The 26,640-nt window shown below is 42.7% G+C and overlaps 2 protein-coding genes across 11 annotated transcripts in view; one reads left to right on the top strand and one right to left on the bottom strand.

Moving 5' to 3' along the window:
* Rplp2l3 (ribosomal protein lateral stalk subunit P2 like 3) overlaps positions 1-26,640 on the top strand; it is a 188,672-nt gene that overhangs the window by 120,330 nt on the left and 41,702 nt on the right. The window lies entirely within an intron of this gene.
* Smim14 (small integral membrane protein 14) overlaps positions 1-26,640 on the bottom strand; it is a 43,869-nt gene that overhangs the window by 13,383 nt on the left and 3,846 nt on the right. For 6 of the 10 annotated variants that reach the window (XM_063273436.1, NM_001037792.1, XM_039092247.2 and 3 more), the window contains exon 2: positions 3,491-3,603. In XM_063273436.1, coding sequence (XP_063129506.1) covers positions 3,491-3,565 — 75 coding nt within the window. In that variant the 5' untranslated portion in view covers positions 3,566-3,603. Of the gene's footprint in view, positions 1-919; positions 1,000-3,490; positions 3,604-23,075; positions 23,413-25,099; positions 25,251-26,640 lie in introns of those variants that run through there. The other 4 variants (XM_063273437.1, XM_063273434.1, XM_063273438.1 and 1 more) reach the window with 4 other exon arrangements.

Below are 26,640 nucleotides of genomic sequence, written 5' to 3'. Positions count from 1 at the left end.
ACAAATCCCTGAGCTCCCCAAGCTCAGGACTTGAAACCAGAGCAGTCCTCAATCTGGAAATCTCTGCCCCTAAGAAATTCTATATAAGCCCTGCCCTTTGTCCAGTTCCCTGCTGTCCATTCCGGGTAGCAGAGGGCAGCCATCCCTGGATGCATCCGTCCATACCTTAGACCTCCAATAAATCCCTCTTCTGAGACTAGCTACCTGATGTGACTCATCAGAAGAAGCCAGGAAGAGAAGGGAAGAAGCAAACAAGCTGGGGCTCCTGAGCTCCCAGGTCTCAGGGTGCCCTTCCACTGGGACACCTTCTCTCAGAGCTGTACGCTTCCTAGATTGGAGTCACAGGATACCCTTCCATCCATGCAGAAACACAATGACTATGCACAGTCAGGGTTTCAGGGTTTCTAGTGAAAGCAATGTATTTGATCTTGCCCTTTTGCTGATTTTCTTCTGGCAGTTTTGAATATATTTTGTTCATTTACTTTTGTGTTTTTAAAGACTTACTTATTTATTAGAGCACACTGTAGCTGTCTTCAGACACACCAGAAGAGGGCATCAGATCCCACTACAGATGGTTGTGAGCCACCATGTGGTTGCTGGGAATTGAACTCAGGATCTGGGGAAGAGCAGTCAGTGCTCTTAACCTCTGAGCCATCTCTCCAGCCCACTCATTTACTTTGTAAAGGTGATGATTTAGTGTGCTGAATATCTTGATTCTTTCAGCACACTTGTCTTCCTCTAGCATTACTCCCCCATTTGAATGACAGCGTTTATCACATTCTCCCTCTTCTGCCTTGCAAGGTTTCCTTAAGCATTTTTTGTAATTCTGGTCTTTTCGTCATGAATTCCCTTACCCTATCCTTACCATAGACAGTCTTAACTCATCTGTGCTGAGTACCCTGAATAGTTCTCTACCAACCTGACACAAACCTGGACACATCTGGGAAGAGAATCTCAGCTGAGAAAATGCCTCCATGTGGGCTATGCCATCCCTGCATTCTACAAGAAAGAAGGCTGAGTAAGCCATAGGAAACAAGGCAGGAAGAAGAGCCCCTCAACAGTCTCTGCTTCCATTCCTGCCTCCAGGTTCCTTCCCTGATTTCTCTTAATGACTGACTACAAAATGTAAACCGAAATAAACTTTTTCTTCCCCAATGTGCTTTGGGCTCAGTGTTTTATTACAGCAATAGGAACCCTAAAGAAGACACGAGGTATCGAGGATCTTGGTTGATATTTTCTTTTAAAGCAGTGGTTCCCAACCTTCCTAATGCTGCGATCCTTTAATTCAGTTCCTCATGTAGTAGTGACACCGACCATAAAATTGTTTTCATTGGGCTGGAGAGTTGGCTCAGCGGTTAAGAGCACTGACTGCTCTTCCAGAAGTCCTGAGTTCAATTCCAGCAACCACATGATGGCTCACAACCATCTGTAATGGGATCTGATGCCCTCTTCTGTGTGTCTGAAGACAGCTACAGTGTACTCATATAAATAAAATAAATCTTTAAAAAAATTCTTTTCATTGCTATTTCATAACCACAGTTTTTGCTGTTTTGAATTTAAGTGTAAATATATATGTGACCCCCAAAGGGGATGAGACACACAGGTTGAGACCTGCTGTTTTAGAGATTTAGAGACTGCTTTCCTAGCATTTAGAATTTCTCCTTAAGTGTCCAGGAGTGGGGTTGGGGATTTAGCTCAGTGGTAGAGCGCTTGCCTAGCAAGGGCAAGGCCCTGTGTTCAGTCCTCAGCTGGGGGGGGGGGGGGATTTCTCCTTAAAAAAACAAAACAAAACAAAAAATCTAATAGGTTTGCCTTGTTATTTGGCACTTCTCTCTCACGAGTCCTAACTTTCTGTTTTTGACAATTTATGATATATTATAGAGAAGAACTCCTTTTATATAGACAAGGTCCCACTATGAGGCCCTAGATGGTCTGAAACTTGCTGTGCAGGCCAGGCTGGTCTCAAACTCACAGAGTCCACCTGCTTCTTCCTGGGATTAATTACCTGCACCATCAGACACAGCTAAGAAGTACTTTAAGGCCATGCTTAATCCAAGTTTTCTAAATGTTTCTTGTACCTGCATGATAGTATGGTTTCCCAAGACTTGGGAAAATTTCTGGTGTTTGGTGTGTTTTCTATACCTTTAACCTGAGGCTCTCTACACAAGTACCCCAAAGAGCCAAATACATGATCTTTTTTTTTTTTTTTATTCTTTTTTTCGGAGCTGGGGACCGAACCCAGGGCCTTGCGCTTCCTAGTCAAGCGCTCTACCACTGAGCTAAATCCCCAACCCCGATCCCTAAATACTCTTTAAAAAGTACTTTATTATTATTACTGCTCAATTTTCTGTAAAAAGTATACACTATGATATAAACAGTATTAATTTTACGTTTAGGAACTAGGAACGTCTTAAAGCACTGTAAATTAAATCACACTGTAACAGATCAGTAAGACTACCCGGTTTTCTTGATGAAAAATCTGCCTTTGGAGCCAGGCTATGGTGGCATATGCCTTTAATTCCAGGACTCAGGAGGCAGAGGCAGGTGGACCTTTCTGAGCTTGGGTCCAGCCTGGTCTATAGCTTGAGTTCCTGGCTAGCCTTTGCTTCCTAAGTGCTAGGATTAAGGATGTTGCAACACCACTGTCCAGATCACAAAGGTAATTTTGTTACACCCTTGTCAACCAATTACTAGGTCTAGAAACGCTTTCTACAGAGATTCTTACTGAGATGATTTATGTTGGAGAAGGGCTGAACTGTGTGTATCAGAAAAGAGCTCTGGTTTTATAGCAGCCTGGCAGGCAAGGTCCACTTAACCAAAAACAATGATCTGTTCCAGCATGGATACAACAGGCTCAACATGATTGTGGCTAACTCTACAGGATGGCCGATGTCCTTAAAAGAAATCTACAGAAATAGAGAATAAGTGGTTTTCATCTCTAATAAAAAAGCACTGGCACATGTTTTATCACTGTGTTAACTGACTGTAGCACTTCCATTAACAAATACATTTTCCTGACTATGGAGAAAATCCTCTATTAACCTTGGTGCTGGCTAGTTGTCTATTACACACAAGTTATGGTCATCTGGGAAGAGGGAGCCCCAACAGAGAACATATCTCCATTACATCAGCCTGTTGGTAAGTCTGTGGGGCATTTTTGTGATTAATGATCCATGTGGGAGGGCCCGGGCCACCATGGTAGGAAGTTCTGCCCCTGGGCTGGTAGCCCTGGGTTGTTAGGAGAGCAGGCTAATAAGCAAGACATGGGGTAGAAGGGTGGCCTCTCCTTCAGTTGCTGCCCCCAGGTTCCACCTTAGGTTCCTGCCCTGACTTCACTTCACGAGGGAAAGCTGAAATAACCCACCTCCTCCCCTGTTGCCTTTGGCCATGGCCATCACTGCCGCAGAGACATAGCTAAGAGAAACATAGGTCTCCCAGAACCAGGAGAGCCCCGAGCAGTCAGGAACTGGACTGATTTTGTTCATCTCACCAGATTGATAAGTCTTCTCATAGCGTGTTCATGAGAGCAAATACATTCACAGGGATCAAATCCTCCTTCAGCCATGGTTGGTTACCAGCTTGGTTGTACTCAACTCTTCAAACCTAGGAATAAAGGAAAGGACAGTTAAGAGTACTCTTCAGTTACGAAAAATTAACAAACTGCATAAGCTACGAGTAGTCTGCATTTATTAATGGCATATACCTTACTAATATATAGTAATTACAATTTTATCGTATGAACTATGAACTTATACAAGCTTTTGGCTTCTTCTGCCAGCAGCCCAACTTTCTAGAGAGGAAGTGTCTATGGGTGCTCTAATTGGCCTTACCTCTGAATGGCCTATTCTACTCAATTCCTAAACTTTATTTGCTACTGAAATTAAATTTAAAATTTTAAAGCAACCTTTATGTTAAGAAGACTGGCTGAGCATGATGGCCAGAAATTAGAAGGCTGCAGAACTGGAAACCAGCCTGAACTACAGAGCAAGTTCTCAAGGTGGCCTAGGCTACAAAGATTCTTCTCAAAATGATACTCTTCTAGAGAACCTGAGTATGATTCCAAGCACCCACATTGGGCAGGTCTTAACTGCCTCTAACTCCAATTCCAGGGGATCCACCCTCTTCTGGCCTCTGTAGGCAACTGCGTGCATATGATACACAGAAACTCATGCAGATACATACATATAAATATATAAAAATTTTTAAAAGAAAAAAATCTGAAAGAAAAATGAGGTTTCTTAGATAATATCAATGTTTATGGAGTTAAATTAATAACAGGGGTAGGAGAGATAGCTCAGCATTTAGAAGCACTTGCTGATCAGGGTTTGATTCTCAGCATCCACAAAACTATCTGTAAACTCAGGTGGTCCTGGAAAACTAATGTCCTCTTCTGGCCGGCATGCACGTGGTATACATACATACATTCATACATACATACATACATACATACATACATACATACATACATCATACAAACAAACAAACAAAACATTCATACACATAAAAAAAAAACCAAATTCTTTTTTATTAATGACAACAGCCAGAGAAACACTGTTACATTTTGTAAAACAAAAAGAAACCAGATTCTGGGATGGAGTACTAGCAACCAGATTTATCTTTCTGTCTAAGACAATTTTTAGAAACTGGATAAAATTCACAAAATGGGCCAGAGAGATGACTCAGCAGTCAAGAGCATAAACTGCACTTGCACAAGGAGTTTGATTCCAAGGACCCACACTGGGCAGCTCAAATACCATGTCCTTCCAGTTCCAGAGGGTTCTGATGTTTCTGTTTTCCATGGGAACCTGCACTAAAGTGCACATATTCACAGACAGACACAAGTGCATGTGTACACACATGCACATGCACACGTATGCACACGCTTCAATAAAATAAATCTTATTGAATATAACAGTACATTTCAAGTTTAGGCACATCAGGCAATTTTTAAAAGATAATTTATTCACTTATTTATCTATTTATTTAAATGTATATATAGCTTTGTCTGCTTGTGTATCTGCATACCAAAAGAGAGTACTGGATCCCACAGGACTACAGTTATAAATGGTTGTGAGCTACCATGTAGGTGCTGGGAATTGAACCCAGGACCTCTGAGCCATCTTTCCAGACTCCATCAGGTAATTTTTAAACTTCCCTGAGCAATGGGAAATTGAGTGAATATTGAAATTGACTCATTTTGTTGCCTAGAGGAGTCTTTAGTTCAAAACCCAAGCAGGGAAGAATAAAATAAAATTCAAATAAAATTATGAACAGGAGGAGGAGGGACAACAGGACTCAGATGGAGGAGGGGCTTTGGGTTACACTGAGGATCATGTCTTTATCCAAAGAGCAAACAAACAAACACACACACACTTTTTTTCCGAAATAAACTAGGGCAAATCTACCGTGGTCTTTGGATAACACTTCGTCTATGCCCTGGAGAGTGGGAGGAGAGAAACCAGGAGACATAAAAGAGATCTGGCTAAGCCTAGCAATGAAGGCCTATAACCCAGATACTTGGGATGCAAAGCTGGAGGAATACAAGTTCAAGATCTGCTTGAGACAGGATACAGAGAAACTTCTAAGGTCACTCTAAGCAACTTAGCAAGATCCAATGTCAAAAATTAAACAGTGATCTTTATTCACTGGTAGAGCATGTGTTTGCATAGCATACAGTAAGGTTTAAACTTAATCCCCAAGACACAAAGGAGGGATGAGGGGGGGACAGGGAGGAGAGGAACTCTGTGGACATGATGATTCTCTTTGAATAGATCATGCTAATGATGCATATGAAGATGATTAATTATTCCATAAACAGTGCTAGAAGAGCTGACTTCCTACCCCCAACCCTCATCGCAAAATAAATTCTAGATGTACAAGTGATTAAAAGTTCAAAAGACCAGGCTGGAGAGATGGCTCAGCGGTTAAGAGCACCCGACTGCTCTTCCAGAGGTCATGAGTTCAATTCCCAGCAACCACATGGTGGCTCACAACCATCTGTAAAGAGATCCGATGACCTCTTCTGGTGTGTTTGAGGACAGCTACAGTGTACTTATATATAATAAATAAATCTTTAAAAAAAAAAAGTTCAAAAGACCATAACAGTGTCCACAGACTGACCCTTGTAAAACTACATGATGACTGGGAACATGTTGAAGGACAAGCAAACAAAACCATCGACAACCTTGACAGCCAAAAATGCAGAGTAAATGAAAACCTTTGAAAAAAAGCACTTGCAGTCTTCTTGGTTTATAGATAGAACTGTGAAAACCCAGTATGAAAATAGCAACCTTGCCGGGGCAGTGGTAGTGTGTACGCAGACACTCCGGAAGCTGGCAGACCTCTGAGTTCTAGACCAAATTCTAGGATAGCCATAGATATCTACACACAGAAAACCTGTCTCAAAAACAGACAGACAGACAGACAGATAAAAATACTCGCTGAAATGTTCTAAAAGCCAAACTGGTAGACCAAAATGTCTATCAGTGTAGTTCTAAGTAAGTGAGTAATAGAAGAACTATAGGAGATGCTATAGAGCATAGGGAAATAACTCCATCTCACTGTGGGGATTTGTAAAATCTTTCTAATTTTTTTTTATTTGAGGGGCCAGAGAGAAAGGTGTTGCTCTTGTAGACGAGATCAATCCCTAGTATCTATGTTGGCTGGCTCACAACTGTAATTCCTGCTCCAGGGTAGGTGAAACGCTCTGAACTATGGAGTATCTGTACTCAAGTACATGTGCGAGCGTGCACACACACACACACACAAACACACACGTGCAGAGAGAGAGAGAGAGAGAGAGAGAGAGAGAGAGAATATTAAGAACAGTACAAATGGGCTGGAGAGATGGCTCAGCGGTTAAGAGCACCCGACTACTCTTCCAGAGGTCCTGAGTTCAATTCCCAGCAACCACATGGTGGCTCACAAACATCTGTAATGAGATCTGATGCCCTCTTCTGGTGTGTCTGAAGACAGCTACAGTGTACTTATAAATAATAAATGAATAAATCTTTAAAAAAAAAAAAAAGAACAGTACAAATATCAGAGCCTGCCCCACATGTGGCCCATACATGTACAGCCACTAAACTAGATAAGATGGATGAAGCAAAGAAGTGCAGGCCGATAGGAACCAGATGTAGATCTCTCTTGAGAGACACAGCCAGAATACAGCAAATACATAGGCGAATGGCAGCAGCAAACCACTGAACTGAGAACGGGACCCCCGTTGAAGGAATCAGAGAAATGACTGAAAGAGCTTGAAGGGGCTTGAGACCCCATATGAACAACAATGCCAACCAACCTGGGCTTCCAGGGACTAAGCCACTACCTAAAGACTATACATGGGCTGGGGATTTAGCTCAGTGGTAGAGCGCTTACCTAGGAAGCACAAGGCCCTGGGTTCGGTCCCCAGCTCCAAAAAGAAAGAACCAAAAAAAAAAAAAAAAAGACTATACATGGACTGACCCTGGACTCCAACCTCATAGGTAGCAATGAATAGCCTAGTAAGAGCACCAGTGGAAGGGGAAGCCCTTGGTCCTGCCAAGACTGAACCCCCAGTGAACGGGATTGTTGCAGGGAGGGCGGTAATGGGGGGGAGAATGGGGAGGGGAACACCCATATAGAAGGGGAGGGGGAAGGGTTAGGGGGATGTTTGCCAGGAAAGGGAATAACGGGGCTGGGGATTTAGCTCAGTGGTAGAGCGCTTACCTAGGAAGCGCAAGGCCCTGGGTTCGGTCCCCAGCTCCGGAAAAAAAAAAGAATCAAAAAAAAAAAAAAAAAAAAAAAAAAAGGAAAGGGAATAACAATTGAAATGTAAATAAGAAATACCCGGGGCTGGAGAGATGGCTCAGTGGTTAAGAACACCCGACTGCTCTTCCAGAGGTCATGAGTTCAAATCCCAGCAACCACATGGTGGCTCACAACCATCTGTAATGGAATCCGATGCCCTCTTCTGGTGTATCTGAAGACAGCCACAGTGTACTTATATATAATAAAATAAATCTAAAAAAAAGAAATACCCAAGTTGGGGCTGGGGATTTAGCTCAGTAGTAGAGCGCTTACCTAGGAAGCGCAAGCAAGGCCCTGGGTTCGGTCCCCAGCTCCGAAAAAAGAACCAAAAAAAAAAAAAAAAATACCCAAGTTAATAAAGATGGAGGAAAAAAAAGAAAAAAACTAAAAAAAAAAACAAAAACAAAAAAAACAAAAACAAAAGAACAACAGTACAAATAAATCTTTTAAAAAATATTGTGGGGGCTGGGGATTTAGCTCAGTGGTAGAGCGCTTACCTAGGAAGCGCAAGGCCCTGGGTTCGGTCCCCAGCTCCGGAAAAAAAAAAAAAAAAAAGAACTAAAAAATATTGTGTAGCTGTGCCTGTATGGTAAGAGGGCTCTGTGAGTGTGGGTCCTAGAGATGTATCTCTGGTCATCAGGGTGGCAGTCATGCGCCTTCGCCTCAGCTATCTATCTGGAAGGCTGGTTTGAAGACATTTCTAAGCTGCCCTGGAGTGAGGCTGCATAAGAGTCTGTTTCTCATCAAGTATCTTCCCCTCTAACCCCTGTTTATAGGAGCCAAGCAAAAGGAGAAATGGAGATGCTTGTAGCCAGCCCTTTCAAAGCTAGAAGTACTGTGCACAAATTCTGACTCATTCACATCAACTGGAGCAACAGGCGGAGATGTGTGTGTGTGTGTGTGTGTGTGTGTGTGTGTGTGTGTGTGTGTGTGTGAGCCTTCTCCTTATCAAACTCAGATAGAGCAGCCATAGAAAACTCAAAGTAATATAATCTACCTTATAGTAGACTAAATTTGTCCTTCAGATTGTGCTGATGTGGAAATAACCAGTTTCCCTTAACAATACTAGTCTTTCCTTCCTGTCTGAGTCTTCCTTGGAGTGAAGTATTGGTCAAAATTATTTTTGTTTGTTTGAGGCAGGATCTTCTGTAGCCCAGGCTGGTCTGGAACTTGACATACAGATCCAACTGTTAATTCTGATCTTTCTGCCTCCACCTCCCAAATCCTGGGATCATGGGTGTGGGCCATCACACCCAGCTTCTGAAATTCAGATACCAGAATGTCCAAGCCCTTTCCAGCTTGTCAGCCTCTGAATATGGAGGCACTTGAGAAGCACTAGTGAAAAGAGAAACCTCCTTCTACTCCCAACAATCCATCACAAGTGTAAGCTCTTCTTAAGTTTGCCTTTCAATTTATCAACAAAATCCAACTTGGCCCACCTCTCCTCCCAAGGAATCCATCCTAGGTACTACCGTGCTCAACACCTCCTCACTGCCTCAGCCACAGCACTCACTGAGGAAATATTTACGTGCTAGAAACACATCCACAGACTGGGGTCTTAAATTATGCTCATCTTGATTGGCCTCTGTGTGGGCGAGCATTTTTAGACCAGGACACTCCTTAACAGCACTATGCTTCTACGTAGCTTTCTGCAGGTAAAGGCTCTCTCAGTTCCACACAGCCTTCACTGCCTTCACTTTACGGTTGCCATCTTTAAATAACCTTTTTTGGGGGGGGGGCACATGGTGGCTCTCACCTTTAGTCTCTGCACTCAGGAGGCAGCAGCAGTAGGATCACTGTGAGTATGAGGCCAACCTGGTCTACAGAGTGAGTTCCAGGACAGAGAAACCGTGTCCCCAAACAAACTGGGTGCAGGGGTGGTGATGGATGGGACACACAACAGAACAGGTAAGACAAACAAAAACCCATTGGTTAACAAACAAGGTGTGCCAACTTGCGACAGAAGCTAAACAATGCAACCAATTTCACTTCCCACTTGCTTCACAGCAAATGCAGAGCAAGACTTAACAGGGCCGCTGAGTCAGAATGCTGGAAACCAGCCTCAGAGAGGCCTTTGATGGAGGCATTTAATACCTGCTCTCTTGCCTTTCCTGATGCTAAAGCTGCCTGCCTCTTGAAGTTAGGCAACACTGCCAAAATTGAAGGGATGGGCTCACTCCTTAAGGACAGAGCCAGGTGCATACTGGTTTCCTTAAAATGTGCAGAGAGCTGGGTATGCCACTTGGCTGACAGCAGGCTTGCCTAGCAGGCAGGGTTTGATCCCCCAACCTCATAAACAGAAAGGGCATGGTGGGAACATTCCTGTGAATGCCAGCACTCTGCAGGAACATCAGAAGTTCAAGGACATCTTGGTATAATGAGATCTTGTCTCAAAAAAAAAAAAAAAAAAAAAAAAGTGCAAGTGATAACAAAAGGCCTAAAAGGCCTAAGTCCTAAAGACACACCAGGGCTGGGAGAAATGGGTCAGTGGCTAAGAGCACTTACCTTAACTCTTACAGAGGACCCAGATTAGCATCCAACAGCTACAACTACTGTAACTTCAGTTCTATGCCCTCTGGTCTCCGTGAGTCACAAAGACACACACAGAGCTACATAAATCCATCTTTTAAAAACATACACACTAGGTCTTTCAGCAGTGGTGGCACACACTTTTAACCCTAGCACTAGGAACTTGGAAGGCAGATACAGGCAGATCTCTGAGTTCAGGTCAGCAGCATGGTCTACAAAGTGAGTTACCAGGGCTTCTCAAAATAAATAAATAAATAAATAAATAAAATATATATACATATATATATGTATATGTGTGTGTGTGTGTGTGTGTACATACACACATACATATAAAACCTAGGGAAGTTGAAGAAATTACATATGTCTTAAACAAAACTGGCCCTGAATGGACAATAAAATCAGGTAATTAGTGGCTATTTAGAAGCGCCCACTCTAAATTTTTACATTTGGAAATAATACACAAAATATTTAGCTTACAAGTCAGTACTTTCGTAATGAAGTTAGTGTCTGAGACCACAATCTGACTGCAGTCTATGAACAACAGTCTGGGGGTAAGAAGGAGAAATGGGTAGATACACAGCAAGCTCTCAAACCACTCATTCCTAGACAATTCCTGGTAAGGAAAAGCAGAATGGCACTGGCTGGCTGGCACGTAGCCATCCCCAGGGCTGCGGAAATGGTCAGCCTCTCTCCACCAGGACTTCTCAGTGGATTTGGCAGCTGAGTCATGCTATTTCTTTATCTAGTGAAGAAAATTTCCAGTGTTACTCAATTTATAATCTGCCATTAGAAACAAATCTCAAGCTTGCCTTGTGGGTTCAACTCACCTAAGTTCACCTTTGCAAGGTCAAATTTGAGGGATGTTAGGTCAAATCCAACTGTGGAGGTTAGAAGAGACAAGTAATCCTACTAGTGTGCCTCTGAGAATGATGCTTATGGCCAGGATTGGATTCCTTTTTTTTTTTTCTTTTCTTTTCTTTTCTTTTCTTTTTTTTTTTCGGAGCTAGGGACCAAACCCAGGCGCTCTACCACTGAGCTAAATCCCCAACCCTCAGGATTTGATTCCTTAAAGAAACAAATTTACCCATTGTTTGTAACTAGCAGTAAATATCAAGAACAAAGCAGCTGACCTGGCCAGTCTTCAGATCAACTAATTTCAACAGCCCCAGAAGTATAGAAACCACAACCTTCCTCTTCTAATCCATTTCCTTGCCCCAGAGGCACCAGAGGAACAGTCTAGCAGGAATGATTCTATGTCCTTTTATGTGAAACCTAGAAATGCAAACTCTGCTCTTAGGGCCTTGTCAATTTAAACCAAAACAGTGAAAGCACTCTTAACGTTCAGATATTTTAGGGTGGAATATTAAAACCAGTATGTCTCAGTTTAAGGGCTTATATAAAAAGAACTTACTGCTTTTCTTTTCTTTTCCTTTAGTGCTAAGGATCAGAGCCAGGGCTTTAGGAGGCTAGGCAAGAGCTTGACCACTAGGTTACTCACAGCCCTGGATTTGCCACTTTTATCAATAGCACAGGGCACTGCTAACTATATAGTAATAGAGTCCCATTAATGCTAGCACTCTAGTATGCGGGCATTATCTATTTAAAAACTCTTTCCCAAGACACAGTCTCCTAAGATGTCATGCACACCAAGGGGCACGGATTTTCTCTTTGAACAAGGACTCACTGTACAGCTATGGCTAGCTTGCAACTGGTTGTGCAGACCAAAGTGGCCTTGAATTCACAGAGATATGTCTCCTTGCCTCCTGAGTGCGAGATTAAAGGGGTACACTACCACAAAACCCTTTGCTAGGCTGTCAAGGCCCCAAACTATATTTCTTGGTTTTCCTTCCCTAATTTTTATGACATGGAACATCTTGTCAATTTCTTCTTTTTCAAATTCTTCTTGTCTAACTGATTCTAAGGGTATTTTCTATTATTGGCTTTTAGTCACCTGTCATGTAAAATTAAGAATTTCTTTTATGGGGCTGAAGAGATGGCTCAATGGTTAAGGGCCCTTGCTACTTATCTGTAGGACCCACGTTTGGTTTCCAAAACTATGTCAAGTGGTTGACATTGGCCTGTAATTCCACCTCAAGGAATCCTATGTCCTTTTCTGGCCTGGAGATACATGCACATACAAGCATCTGCATGCTCACACAAAGATATATAGCTTATTCGCTTTGTTTTTACCTAAGTGGCTCCAACTGTATGAGAAAGTGGGGAAGGAAATGGCTCAGCATGCAGAGCATGCTCTGTAAGCCTAATGACCCGTGTTTGAACCAAAACACTGTGAGAGGAGAGGACCAACTCCCAGAAGTTTTCCTCTGACTTCCACATATACATCATGGTATATGTGCATGTACACACTCAGATCTCTCTCTCTCTCATACTTACATACATATGCAAACATACACACACAAATTTAAAAATATCATTAAAAATAAATTATTTAAATCCCAGCACTTGGGAGGTAGAGGCAAGTAGATACCTAGTTCAAAGCCATACTGGTCTACAGAGAATTCTAGGAAAGCCAGGGCTATATTGAGAAAGCTGTCGAAAGAAAGAAAGAAAGAAAGAAAGAAAGAAAGAAAGAAAGAAAGAAAGAAAGAAAGAAAGAAAGAAAGAAAGAAAGAAAAGAAAGAAAGAAAGAGGGGGGAGGGAGGGAGGGAGGGAGGGAGGGAGGGAGGGAGGGAGGAAGGGAGGCAGGCAGGCAGGCAGGCAGGCACGCACGCACGCACGCACGCACACACACACACACACATACACACACACACACACACAAAATGTGGAACAAAAAAAGAAAAGAAAACTGGATGTGGTCCACACCCTCAATCTCAGGCGTCAGGAGCAGAGCTGGTTGGAACTCTGTGAGTTCAAGGCAGATCTACTCAGCAAGTACCAGATCAGACAGGGCTACAAGGCAAGACTCTTCTCAAAATATGTTTTAGAGAAGATTCTGGGGCACACGGTATAGTACCAGCTACTTGGGAAGCTGAAGTCACAGGTTCCATGTTCAGGATGTCTGGTCAAAGCCAGTCTCATCAACTTAGCAGGATAAAAAGAGCTGCACTCTGCTCCAAGGCCCCCACATGACTGCAACTTGCATTTTCTAAATTTTTGACTTATTCTAAAAATATATACCCTTATTTAAGCTTTCTTTTGTCAATCCTAAATTCTTTCTTCAATAAATGCTTGTTTTCTGCCCCAAGAGAAATCTTGAGAAGGCTACATGGAGAAACACTCTCTCTCTCTCTCTCTCTCTCTCTCTCTCTCTCTCTCTCTCTCTCTCACACACACACACACACACACACACACACACACACACACACACGATGAGGGGGGCCAAGGGGAGACACTGACACTTTCAGTTTCCTCCTAAGAACAGAGCTAGAAATTTCCATGTTCAATGTGAAATTCTTGTGGTTGAGGCTTTTTAAAAACTATGCAGGGCATGCACAAACCCAGAATTTAAACTGGGGGAGTGAAGAGAGATATTATTTGAAATAATCATAGTGATCAGATGATAATAGTTCCCCTTATTTTCCTATGCATTTTACAATTTGGATGAAATTATAGTTTGATACACAGGTATGTATACATGTTCATATTTGCTCATACATATGAATGAAAGATTACTGAAAAAAAAGTTGGGTGGCTAGAGAAACAGTTCGGTGGTTAAGACTGATTACACACACACACACACACACACACACACACACACACACACACCAATAAAGATAAATTAAATCTTTTTTTCTTTTTAATGCTGGGCTGATGCGATGGCTAGAAAGGCACCTGCTGCCAAACAGGATGACCTGAGTTCAGTTCTTTAGAACTGACTCCTACAAACTGTCCTCTGACCTCCACCATGGCATGTACCAGAGTGCACACATGCACATGTGCATGCACACACACAATCACTGTTTAAAATTTTAAAAACAGGAGTTGGGGATTTAGCACAGTGGTAGAGCGCTTGCCTAGCAAGCGCAAGGCCCTGGGTTCGGTCCCCAGCTCTGGAAAAAAAGAAAAGGGGAAAAAAAAATTTAAAAACAAACCAAAGCCCTATACGCTAAGCCACCCTGACACTTTTTAGAGAAAGATAAACACAAACAGCCCAAATCTTCACCATCTTGGTTTTTGAAAGCTTTCTATAATTGTTTACCTATGGGTTATGTGCCTAGGGGACAGAAACAATGACACTTCTCATTGTACTGTGAGGGAGAGAACAGCATGAACCTGAAGAACCCATTATATGAGAGATGAGACAAGGCCCCCATGAGCCCAGGAGTTCTGGGTTAGTCTAGATTGAACAAGAGCGTGTCGTCTTCTTCTTCTTCTTCTTCTTCTTCTTCTTCTTCTTCTTCTTCTTCTTCTTCTTCTTCTTCTTCTTCTCCTTCTTCTTCTCCTTCTCCTTCTCCTTCTCCTTCTCCTTTCTTCTTCTCCTTCTTCTCCTTCTTCTCCTTCTTCTCCTTCTTCTCCTTCTTCTTCTTCTTCTTTTTTTATGTATCTGAGTAGTACACTGTAGCTGTCTTCAGACACACCAGAAGAGGGCATCAGATTCCATTATAGATGGTTGTGAGCCACCATGTGGTTGCTGGGAATTGAACTCAGGACTTGTTGAAGAGCAGTCAGTGCTCTTAACCCCTGAGCCATCTCTCCAGCCCAAGCATGTCTCTTAAAACTGTGTCTTCTGAATTTACATGTGTAAAGACTTATCATTTGGGGGGCTGGGAAGATGGATCTTCTAGAAGACCTGAGTACAATACAATTCCCAGCACTCACATGGCAGCTCACATCCATATGTAACTCCAGGTCCAGGGCTTCTGACACCCTCACAGTTGTACATGCAGTTAAAAAGAAAAAATTAACATAAAATAAAATTTAACTTTAAAAGAATTCTCATAAAAAAAGGTGTGTGTGTGTGTGTGCGCGTGCGCGCGCACAGAGGCCACAAGAGGGCACTGGGTGTCCTCCTCTGATACTCTCCTTGAATCTGGGCTCCATTTTCTCAGGGAGACTAGAAGGCAGCAAATGACAGCGACAGCTTTGTCTCTGCCCTCCTCAGACACATACTAAAAGTGAAGCTCGCTACCTGGGTGCTGAGATTCGAACTCCAGTTTTCACAACTATGCACCAAGCACCCTTAACTTCCGACTCATCTCTCCGGTCCCCTATTTTCCTTATATGGATTGAGCCCAGAGACTTGTATGCTGTACTTTCCTAAGGACTTATAGCCAAACTCCTAGAAAGGAACAGTCTTCCTCCTACTAGAGCCATATCTCCAGAGACAAATACGTCTCACGTTTCTTGCACTAAGCATGTTAAATTGTCTGAATCCTTAGATCAATCAGTAAATTTGTTGGTTAACGTTAATACAGAAGTACTTTATATCAGTTTGGTAGTGGTAGTATATACCTTTAAATCTCAGCACTCAAGAGGCAGAGGCAGGAGGATGCAGAGTTAGAGACCAGAGCTACACAGTGATCTTCAGAGAGAGTTCCTGCCTCTGTCTTCTAAAAGCTGGGATCAAAGAAGGCATCACTGCCTGGCTATACTTTTTTTCCTTTTATAAAGTATTAATTTGTATTTTCTATACATTTGGTGTTTGCTTGCATCTATGACTGTGTGAGGGTGCCAGATCTCCTGGAACAGGAGTTACAGATAGTTATAAGCTGCCATGTAGGTGTTGGGAATTTAACCCGGGTCCTTTGAAAGAGCAGCCAATGTCCTTAACTGGCTGTTTTTTTTTTTTTTTTTTTTTTTGAGGTCTCAGGCAATCCACAATGGCCTTGGTACTCCTGCATAACCTACTTTAGCCTCCTAAATGCTGGGATTAAAGCTAGAAGGATTTTTTTTTTGTTGTTTTCTACATTTATTTATCATGGTATGATTATGGTCACTCTCTGTCCTGGTATATACAATTAATCTTTATAACCTTTTCATAGAGAAGTAGATTGGGCTTAATGCTTCACTGCCATAGGACTTAATGACAGAGCAGTTTCCCCTTCTTTATGAAATTGAAAATTCTACCTTATCACTGAGAGGGAACTCTTTACAGCTTCTTGGCATTTCAGATTGCCAGGACTACTCCTCCTACATCCAGGCCTGATACTGAAATTGAACATTTTCCTTGAAGACCAGCATTCCAGTCCCGAGTTCCGGTAAGTGATGGTGACTGTGTGACTAATGAGCAAGTAGCACGCACAGTGTGGTCTCGCTGAGACAAAGAAAGGGTGATTCACCCTTGTGTGGGACAGAAAGGGAGGGGTGGGGTCAAACCGTGCTGTTCCGAATGGGAGAACAGAGGCAGAACAACTGCACTGAACACTGAACACTGTGACTAGCAAACCGGTCGGTTCTGGAATTATCTACTAATATGCCTTTAGCCACATCTTGTTTTGAGGCAGAATCTGATTTATGTCACTCTGTACTCCAGGTTTGTTAGCCTGTAAGCTTCGAGGTCAGAGATTCCCTTCCCTCCCATTCTGTCTCAGAAGTGTTGAGATCATGGATGTGCACCACTGTATCCAACTTCTTTACAAAGGTTCCAGGGCTCAAACATCGGTCATCAAGCCATCTAGAAGCATAGGGTAAGGTCCTGCCTAAAACACTAGCACTTGGGAAGCAGAGGCAAACAGATCTCTGTGTGTAAGCAAGTTCTAGGCTAGTCAAGCGCTACATAACGAGAACAGGAAACTGGGCTGGGGATGCAGCTCAGTGGGAAGAGGTTTGTCATGCAGTTATAAGGCCTGGTCTTGACCCCAGTACTGCACAACACTGGGAAGACTGAGACGGAGATGGCTCTGTGGTGAAGAGCACATTTGGGTCTGGCACAGGACCTGACTCTCTTCTCAGCACCTCAGGCAGCTCATAACTATCTCTAAATCCAGCTCCAGAGATCCGATGACCTCTTTTGTATTCTGAGGGCACATACCCATGCATACATACATACATACATATAACTAGGACTGAAGAAGACAATCTTCAGGGACCTCTGGCTTTCACATGTGCGCACATGCACGCATGCATACAGAGGAAATAGAAGTCCAAGATTATCTTTGGCTACACAGTGAGTTTGAGGACAGCGTGAGCTACTATCTCAAGAGGAAAACTGGTTCAGGTATGAAAGCAGTGATCACACTCAAATAGCTTGTATGTCACAAACCCTGGACAGGAAGTCACACTGTGAATGCCAGAAGAGATTTCAGTCTCCATTTGTGAGATATGACAAATAATGCAAATTACAGCTGTTTCAAGCTTACAAAGACAACTTCACAATGCTACAAAAGTTAAGACAGCTAGTAGTGAGCTGCCTGTTATTTAAGGATACATTTCTTTTTTTTTTTTTTAAGATTTATTTACTTATTTTATGTACAGCATTCTGCCTACATATGTGACTGCAGGCCAGAAGAGGGCACCAGATCTGATTACAGATGGTTGTGAGCCACCATGTGGTTCCTGGGAATTGAACTCATGACCTCTGGAAGAGCAGTCAGTGCTCTTAACTGCTGAACCATCTCTCCAGCCCTAAGGATACATTTCTGAACAACACTTGAACGTCTGCTGGGAAACAGGCAAAGAAAGATACAGTCATGCTGAAGCTGGTCCACTGTTGTTTAAAACCCCTAGAGCTGTACCAACAACATTTCACTTTCTGTGGAAATAAATCCAGTATAGACCTGAGAAATCACAGTTGCCTTTTGCCTAGGAGTTAAAATTCCCCAACTCTTATCACAGCAACCGACTGTAATTACAAGTTTTCTTTAGTAACGCAAACAGTATGGTGGATGAAGAGTTCTCTCTGGACCATGGGGTGGTTTAGCAGTTAAACCCTGTTATCATCAAGCCTGACAACCAGGATTCAATCCCCAAAACCCATATTGTAGATGCTGTCACCCATAAGTTGTCCTCAGACATAGACATAAATAAGCACAGTAAAACAAAGAAACAAAAACAACTTACAATCCTACTGGTTTTTTTCAAGACATGATTTCCCTATGTATCCCTGGCTGTCCTTGACCTCACTCTGAAGACCAGGCTAGCTCATATAGATCTGCCTGCCTCTGCCTCCCAAGAGTTAAGACCAAAGGTGCGTTAGATTATATTCTAGCATTTTTAAAAGAACAAGTGTACTGTTGGCAAACTCTTTTAATCCCAGAGAAGCAGAGGCAGTTGGATCTATGTTGAGTTTGAGGCCAGTAGAGTCTACACAGCAAGTTCCAGGATAGCCTGGGCTACATGGAGAAACCTTGTCTTGAAAAAAGAAAGACCCCAAACTTCAGACAGAGCATATGTTATTTAAAAGGTAGAAAGTAAAGCCGGTGCAAAGGACATTAGCTAGTTGCATAGAGGCAAACGGTCTATGGGAGTATAAAGAAATAACAGGGCGTGGTGCATGGGATGCTGTGGTAGTGAGCACTGTGTAGCAAGGGTCAGAATAGACAATACAAATTTTCAAGTACACAGCCAACAAATGGCAAGTTTACAAGTGGTCCAATCACAGCCTTAGAGGGACAGCAGTTCTCTCCCAATTGTACTTTTGTTTTTAAGACAGGGTCTCACTATGTAGCCTTGGCTGGCTTAGAACTCATTATGTATGCCAGGCTGGTTTCAAACTCAGAGATCTGCCTGCCTCGCTTCCTGAGTGCTGGGATTTGAGGAACTTCTGACCCTTTGCCTCTACCTCCCAAGTGCTAAGATTACTGGGATTAAAGTCTTGGACTACAAGGCCTTGGTTTGTACAGTGCTGAGCATAGAATCTACGGTCTTCTGCATGCTAGGTAAGTACTCTATTAATTAAGTTGTATCCCCAGGCCCTCACCTACTTATTCAAAGAAAAAACTAGTGGGGCATGGTGCCTCATACTTATAACGTAGTCAGTCATACATAAGTGATTTCCAGGCTAGCCATGGCTAAATAGGAAGACCCTGACTCGAATGAATGAATGAATGAATGAATGAATGAATGAATGAAAAGAAGGAAGAAAGAAAAAAAAGAGAAAGTAAAATAAAGAGGAAGGAACTAAGGTCCTGAGCATTTCAGTCACTTGCTCAAAAAGCCACAGGACACAGAGGAGGCATTCAAGCCTATGAATTTTCTCATTTCTCCTTTTCTGAAAATGATTTAGCTAATAAATCCTTAGGGACCCTAAGAACAGGCAGAAAAGTTTGCAGAAAGATACAGAAGAATCAACAGGCAGCCCTCAACTCTAGAATTACTAATGTTACTTAACAATTTCACAGTAATACACAAATAACTGTTCAAATAAACACGCAGGTCCAACCTCAGTAAAAGATCAAAATACACTCACACACGCGTGTGCACACACACACACACAGTGTGTGGTACTACTCCTTCCTTCTAGCCCATTCTACTAGGGTAAATTATGTGTAGGCTACATATGTGGCAGAGTTGGTATCTGGACATCAGTGGTATGTTCTCACTGCATTACTGAATGACAAGAAAGGTCATACTGTGGGCCTCTTTTACAAGGACACTAACCCTATTTCAAAGGTTCTTTGCCCTTTTTATCTACTCACCTCTCAAAGTCTTACCCCCATGGACCATTACCCTCGTGATTAAAACTTCAATATATTCAGATCATAGCATTTACCTCTGCCAATTCTCAAAATTCACGCCCTTCTCAAACATAAAATATCTCATTCTAATTTAATAGCCCTCCCAATACTTCTTATGTATCAAGTCAAAAGTCTGAAGTCCTGGCTTGGATAGCTCAGTGGGTACAGGCCTGCTGCCAACACTGACAATCTGAGTTTGATCCTCTGACCCACATAGAGGAAGAGGGCAGGCTTTCTCAAACTGTCCTCTGATCTCCACAGAGGCATCACTGTGCTCATGCTCACCTCCAGACCCCTCCCAAAAATGAAATTTTATAAAAGTCATGAGGCCGTAGAGGTGCATGTCTTTAATCCCAATATTCAGGAGGCAGAGGCAGAGGCAGGGGGAACTCTGTGAGTTTAAGGCTAGCCTGGGCTAAAGAGAGAATGGTAGAACAGTCAGAAGTACACAGTGAAACCATGTCTTAAAAAACAACCCCCCCCCCAAAAAAAAGTCTAGGACCTGGGAAATGGGCATAGTTGTTAAACACACATACTGCTCTTCCAAAGGACCCACGTTTAATTCCTAGCACTCACATCAGGTGGTTCATAACTTTCCCTCCCAGGGATCAGACACCCTGTTCTAGCCTCTGTGAGCTCCTGCATCCACGTGCACACATCTACAGTACACCTACGTGAGCAAAACTCCTATATATTAAGAAAAATCTGAAGTCAAAAGCTTACCTATGTATCACAAGGCTGGGAATGCAGTTCGGTGGTACAGTCAGCACCTGCCAAGCATGAGGCCAACTACTGAATGTCATCTAAAGCAGGGTCGGACTCAGAATATGACTCATCCTGAGGCAAATGCTCGTCAGATATGAGGCTATACCTGGCAGTGAGCAGCTACCAGGATTTACTGCGGTCTGTGAGGGGAAGGATTTCACATTGGAGCAGCCTTCCACAGAACATGCTATCCTTGGTCCTCTGGAACCTGAAAGCACCAAAAGGTTTGCAGTTGCTTTGCCCCCAACCTTCTGAACTCTGGCCACCTGGCTGATGGGAGGGACAGCCTCAGACTTTCCAAAGTGCTGCTGGGATTGTGGATTTATGAATGGTACCTGACTACCTACACCCTTATCAAAAGGCAGCATGAGATCCAATACCCAGCACAAAACAAAACAAAAAATGAAAGATCTGGCCGGCTATGCCCTTGTTCTCTCCCAAGCACAGCCAAGCTTTCTCTCTCCTCTCAGCAACGTATTCTCTAAGAATGAGGTTTATCACCACCTCTCTCCTCAGCCCTCACCAAAATCACTTTGCAAGGTTGCATTTGTGAACACCTAAGCTTACTGATGTGCGCTTTGAAAACTCCAGTCTCTATGCATTGGACGGGGCACAGCTGCTTCACATCTAGGTGGTCGTTCAAGCCCTACTCTTGTTCCCATTCATCCTTAGTGTGTTTGCGCTGCTACAGCAAGTGCCTGGGAGCTTACAAAACAAAACTGCTCACACTCTGGAAACTAAGTCTCTCTCGTGGCAATGGCTATGTCCGTAAGACAGAAGCAGCAGGCCTCTCTCTAAGGCCTTGTCTGGGGGAGCAAGAGAGAAGAGGTGCTAAGACAGGGTCTCATGCAGCCCAGGATGGCCTAGAACTGACTCTAACAGCGGGAAGCCTTGCTTGACCTCCTGATCCTCCTTCATTGGCAATGAAGTGCCTGGGTTGCAGCTCTGTGGCGTCACAGCGGGTGTGCACACAAGGGTGCTAGTCTTCCCCCTGATACTCTGTCAGTCAAGGTTCCAGACACACTGCTTGAGGAAACACATACAACCTGGATTATACTGTGTTTCCAATAGTCTTTAAGTTTCTTTTTTTTTTGGGGGGGGGGGGATGCTTTCTGGAGACAGGGTTTCTTTGTGTACTTCCAACAGTCCTGGAAGTCTGTAGTCTAGGCTGGCCTCAAACTGCTCGCCTCTGCGGGGTTAAAGATGTGCTCCACCACCTCTTGGCATGCTTTTCCTAAGGTTGGTTTTTTTTTTTTTTTTAAATCCTTACCAATAACTGATTCATATTCCAGCAATCACTTTAGACAACTTACCAAGTCATCAGGGATTAACTCATAAATGTAGGACTTCTAGTTATGAGCATTACCAAGAGGGATAAATCGCTTAGGTTCTGTGACTTTGGTTTATTTATAAAATGGGACTGATAACGGAAACGATTCACTTTAAAGGGGAGTGCAAGGATCACGTGAGAATTTTGATGAGTCCTTTATAGGCTGAAAATGCTGAAGGCCAACTCAACAGAAGGCATCTTCGCCCCTCAGCAGTAAACTGCCTTACACTACTTCCACTCCCCTGGGGACCTTGGGTATCATTCTGTACAGGGGGAAGGGAAGGAAGATGTCTACCTACCCTGAAGCCCCATTCATCTCTCGTCTTTTCTCAGCTATACTTTGCTCAGGTAAAGAATCTCTTTACCTGGTCAAGGTACAGGAGTAAAATTTACCATAAATGGCAAAATAAATGTTTCAATTAAACTATTTATATTCAGTATCATTAAACTTTCAAATTCTGAAAATAGTTCCTAAAATGTCCTCTCAAGAGTGCTTTCCAAGGGTTGGGGATTTAGCTCAGTGGTAGAGCGCTTGACTAACAAGCGCAAGGTCCTGGGTTCGATCCCCAACTCTGAAAAAAAGGAAAAAGGAAAAAAAAAAAGAGTGCTTTCCACCCGGGGGAGCAGAGCTATGGGTCTGACTGGCCTGGCATGCACAAAGCCCGAGGTCCAGTCCTCAGCAATATACACATGTACAGAGGGACAGAACTACTCAGATTCAAAAAAAAAAAAAATTTAACAGATTTTTAAAAAATAAAATCCATACTAGCCATTTGTAATTACAGTGAATATGTTACTTCTAAATGCTAACAAAGTAGTTTTTAATTGCTGTGTTACAATTTATTGATGAGCTCTGAAAATAGTGAGCTCTATCAAATGTCATGACAGCTGAGAGTAGTGGTGGCAGACACTAACAGATCTCTGTGAATTCAAGGCCAGCCTGGTCTACACGGTGAGTTCCAGGCTAGTCAGGGTTATATAAACCCTGTCTAAAACAAACCAACAACACAAATCAACCAACCAACCAAACGAACAAAAACTAAGTGTGCTACAAGACAAAAGACACTACCCACCACAGCACTGACCTCTATGGCTCTGGAATATACGTCATGAAGATGCTTACCACACCCTGTTTAGAAGCACGGTTAGGTGTGTGAAAGTTTGGAAGTTGTGCCAGTGCGATGGGGTAGGGAGACGGGCAAGAGTAAAGCAGCTCCACTCTGCAGTTACCCAAAGCTGATACATCTGTGTTTTGACTGCAATTTTTAAAAAAGCAAAAAGGGAAATGAAAATCCAGTATGAAAATAAGTATGAAAGGGGAAACTTTCTCCAAAATAAAAGCAGTGCCATTAAAAATATTATTAAATGTGTGTAAGCTCCATGATACACCTAAATGTCTGTTTGGTTTTAAAAAAAATACATGTTTGGGGTTGGGGATTTAGCTCAGTGGTAGAGCGCTTGCCTAGGAAGCGCAAGGCCCTGGGTTCGGTCCCCAGCTCCGGAAAAAAAAAACAAACAAACAAAAAAAAAAATACACGTTTTCAGAGTTGACTATTTTAAAACACTACATATTTCAAATTATAGTTTTCAAATACCTCATCCTGCTATCCCAGGAAAAACCTAAATTGAAAGTCAAGCCTCTCTACATGGATTTCTCTAGCCACAGCCAAGTACATGCATACTGCCTAGATTTTCTGAACTACTATTAATTCCGTTTTGAGTCATTAAAGTGTTTCAAGTATGATTTATTTTATATTTAATTTACTATTACTTTTTTGTTTGTTTTTTTTAGACAGGGTTTCTCTGTGTAGCCCTGGCTGTTCTGGAACTCCCTCTGTAAACAAGGCTGGTCTTGAATTCGGAGATCCACCTGCCTGTACCTCCCAAGTCCTGGGATTAAAGGCATGAGCTACCACCCAACTGCTATTATTTTTTTTTTCACTCTTACTATGTAGTTCTGGTTGGCGTGGAACTCACTATGTAGATCAAACTGGCCTCAAACTCTGAGAGATCTGCCTTTCTCTGCCACCTAAGTGCTGAGATTAAAGGCATATCGCCATATCCTGCTCTAGCTTATTTAATAATTAAACTGGTTAGTATAATTCTTCAGTTTGAGTTAACTAAACATGGCTCATGTTATTTTTAGGCATGGTAATTATTTTCATGCCCAGATAAACTAAAAACTTCAAGTGATTTTATTCAAAATGTTTTATAACATAAAGCCAATTGAAACCATGTTAAGCATGGTCTAGGTTGTAGCTTAATAGGAGAGTCTTACGGGGTTGGGGATTTAGCTCAGTGGTAGAGCACTTGCCTAGCAAGCACAAGGCCCTGGGTTCGGTCCCCAGCTCTGAAAAAAAAAAAAAAAAGAGAGTCTTTGCATAACTTGTAAGAAGCGATGGGTTCAATTCCCACCACCAACAGAAGAGGGAAGGAGTTAACAGACTACCACGGGAGACTCTTTCTCAAAAATCATACAGAAGGGTCTGGAGAGCATTGGCTACTTTTCCAGAGGACTCAGTTTTGTTTCCTAGCATCCACACAGTGCCCTACAACCATCAATAACTCCAGTTCCAGGGGATCTGATGCCCTTTTCTGACCTCCTCAGGCACCAGGCACTTACATGGGGCATAGACATCCACACCCATAAAATAAAATATAATTAAAAAACAAGAGACAGGGAAAAGGCCAAGTACTTCTGAGAGCATTATAGCACAGCAGCTGGTCTTAAACATTAGCCCATTGTAACTTTTCGCTAACAAGCAGATGAAGTAGAAGGAAAAATAAACAGCTATTAATAGAAGTCCAAGGCCCCTAAGTGAGGCGAGAGCTGGTGACCTAAGCCTCCAGAGAAAGGGCGAGGCTAAAAGAGGACAGAAGACTAGCCAGTAGTCCTAGTCTGTGTTGAAGTCTCAGACATGATGACAGAGATCACATGTATCTTCTCCCTCTTTTCAGAGGGGTCTTGCACTGAGAACTCTGCAGTTCCTATGCAGTCCAAGAGTAAGGCACTCACACCAACAGATGTAGAATTAAATGCCTCATCAACAAGGATACCTTTCTGACAGGAGAAACATAAACAAAGGAGGAAAAAGAGTCCTGAGCTTACTTGGTGCTAGCCAGTAGGCTCTCAGAGCCAAGAAGACCTGGAAGGGTGTAGAGGCTTCTTCGTGGTTGCTGCGGTTTTGTTTGTTTTGTTGGAAGTAAGGCCTCACTGTGCTGCCCACACTGGCCTCAAACGGTCTTCCTCCCTCAGCATCCTGAGTAGCCAGAAATAGGCATGCTTAGAGTGTTTCTCAAAACCATCTCCTAATTCTGCAACTTCCAACAAGAAAGCAGCAACTTTTTTTTTGTCAAAATAAATAAATAAATAAATTTTTAAAAAAGGCTTTCACATAGGTTGCAAATAGGACAAAAATACTATTTTGTCCTTAACTAAAAGCTTAGGGCTGGAGAGATGGTTCATCAGTTAAGAGCAATGGCCACTCTTCTAGAGGACCCCACATTCATAGGGTAGACAACAACTTCAGTTCCAGAGCATCAAATGTCGTCTTCAACCTCAATGAGCACTGCATGTATATGGTGCACACGCCTGCAGGCAAACCACCCAGATGCAGAAAATAAAAATAAATATATCTAAATCAATAACTGCCCAGCTTATTGAAAGTAGTGTGTATCGTCCTGCACGCTGTCCCTCACAAGCAGGAAGACACGCTGAGGAAGCACAGACTGGGATTAACCACTCTCCATGTCTGTGTCTTCTTCATTTGTAAGATGTGGGCAGGAAAACGTAACTCTAGATTACTCTGTAGCGACATGGAAAAAATGAAAGAGTAATATTTAGCAGAGTAACCTTGTCTAACACACCCCAAGTCAGGACCACTATAATGGAGCTAGACATTAAAAATCAAGAAACATTCCCAAACTTTAATGTACAACAAAATCACCCAAAGGGTTGTTGAAAGTGCGAATTTGGAGCTGGGTGTGGTGGCTCATGTCTGTAATTACGCTGGGGAAGCCTCTGGGGGAGAGACAGGAAGACCTCCACTTAACCAGGCCAACCCAAGCTACCGAGCCAAGACACCGCCTCAGAAACCCGAAGTCTGGTGGAAGTAACAGGATCCGAAGTCCAAGATGGGCCCCAGGCCAGCCTAGGCTTCATAAAACCCCACCTCAAACAACAACAAAAGGCACAGCTACGGTCTGGGGTATAACTCAATGGTAAGGCACTTACCTACCACACACAAAGGGTTGGGTTCAATTTGTGGCACCACAAAAAAGTGGGTCTGGTAAGGATACAGAATCTGGGAACCCACTTCTCCAAGGGTCCATAGGTCTAAAATAGAATGATGCTCTTTGGCACAAACATCAAAGATTATTAAATAGAATTAAGACTGTCCTTCGAGAAGCTGCTGAAAATTAGTTTTCTGAGAAACAACAGGCCTAAAGAGGAGTTGCATAGAAATGTCCACAAGTTCACTCATCCAACAACAGTCACAGAGTTCCTGTTATGCCATTTTGAAGAACTGCCAGCATAAGAAGCATAAAAATCAAAGCAATCCAGGTAGTGATAAATGTGTGAATAAGATAAAAAAGATAGAGACATGGGGCAATTTCTTTGAAAAGCCAACATCTGAACTGCAACTTGAA

This window comes from Rattus norvegicus, chromosome 14 (genome assembly GCF_036323735.1).
Source record: "Rattus norvegicus strain BN/NHsdMcwi chromosome 14, GRCr8, whole genome shotgun sequence".
Classification (NCBI taxonomy): Eukaryota; Metazoa; Chordata; class Mammalia; order Rodentia; family Muridae; genus Rattus; species Rattus norvegicus.
Note: the sequence above shows the minus strand (reverse complement) of the source record. Positions and strands in the feature narration are given on the sequence as shown.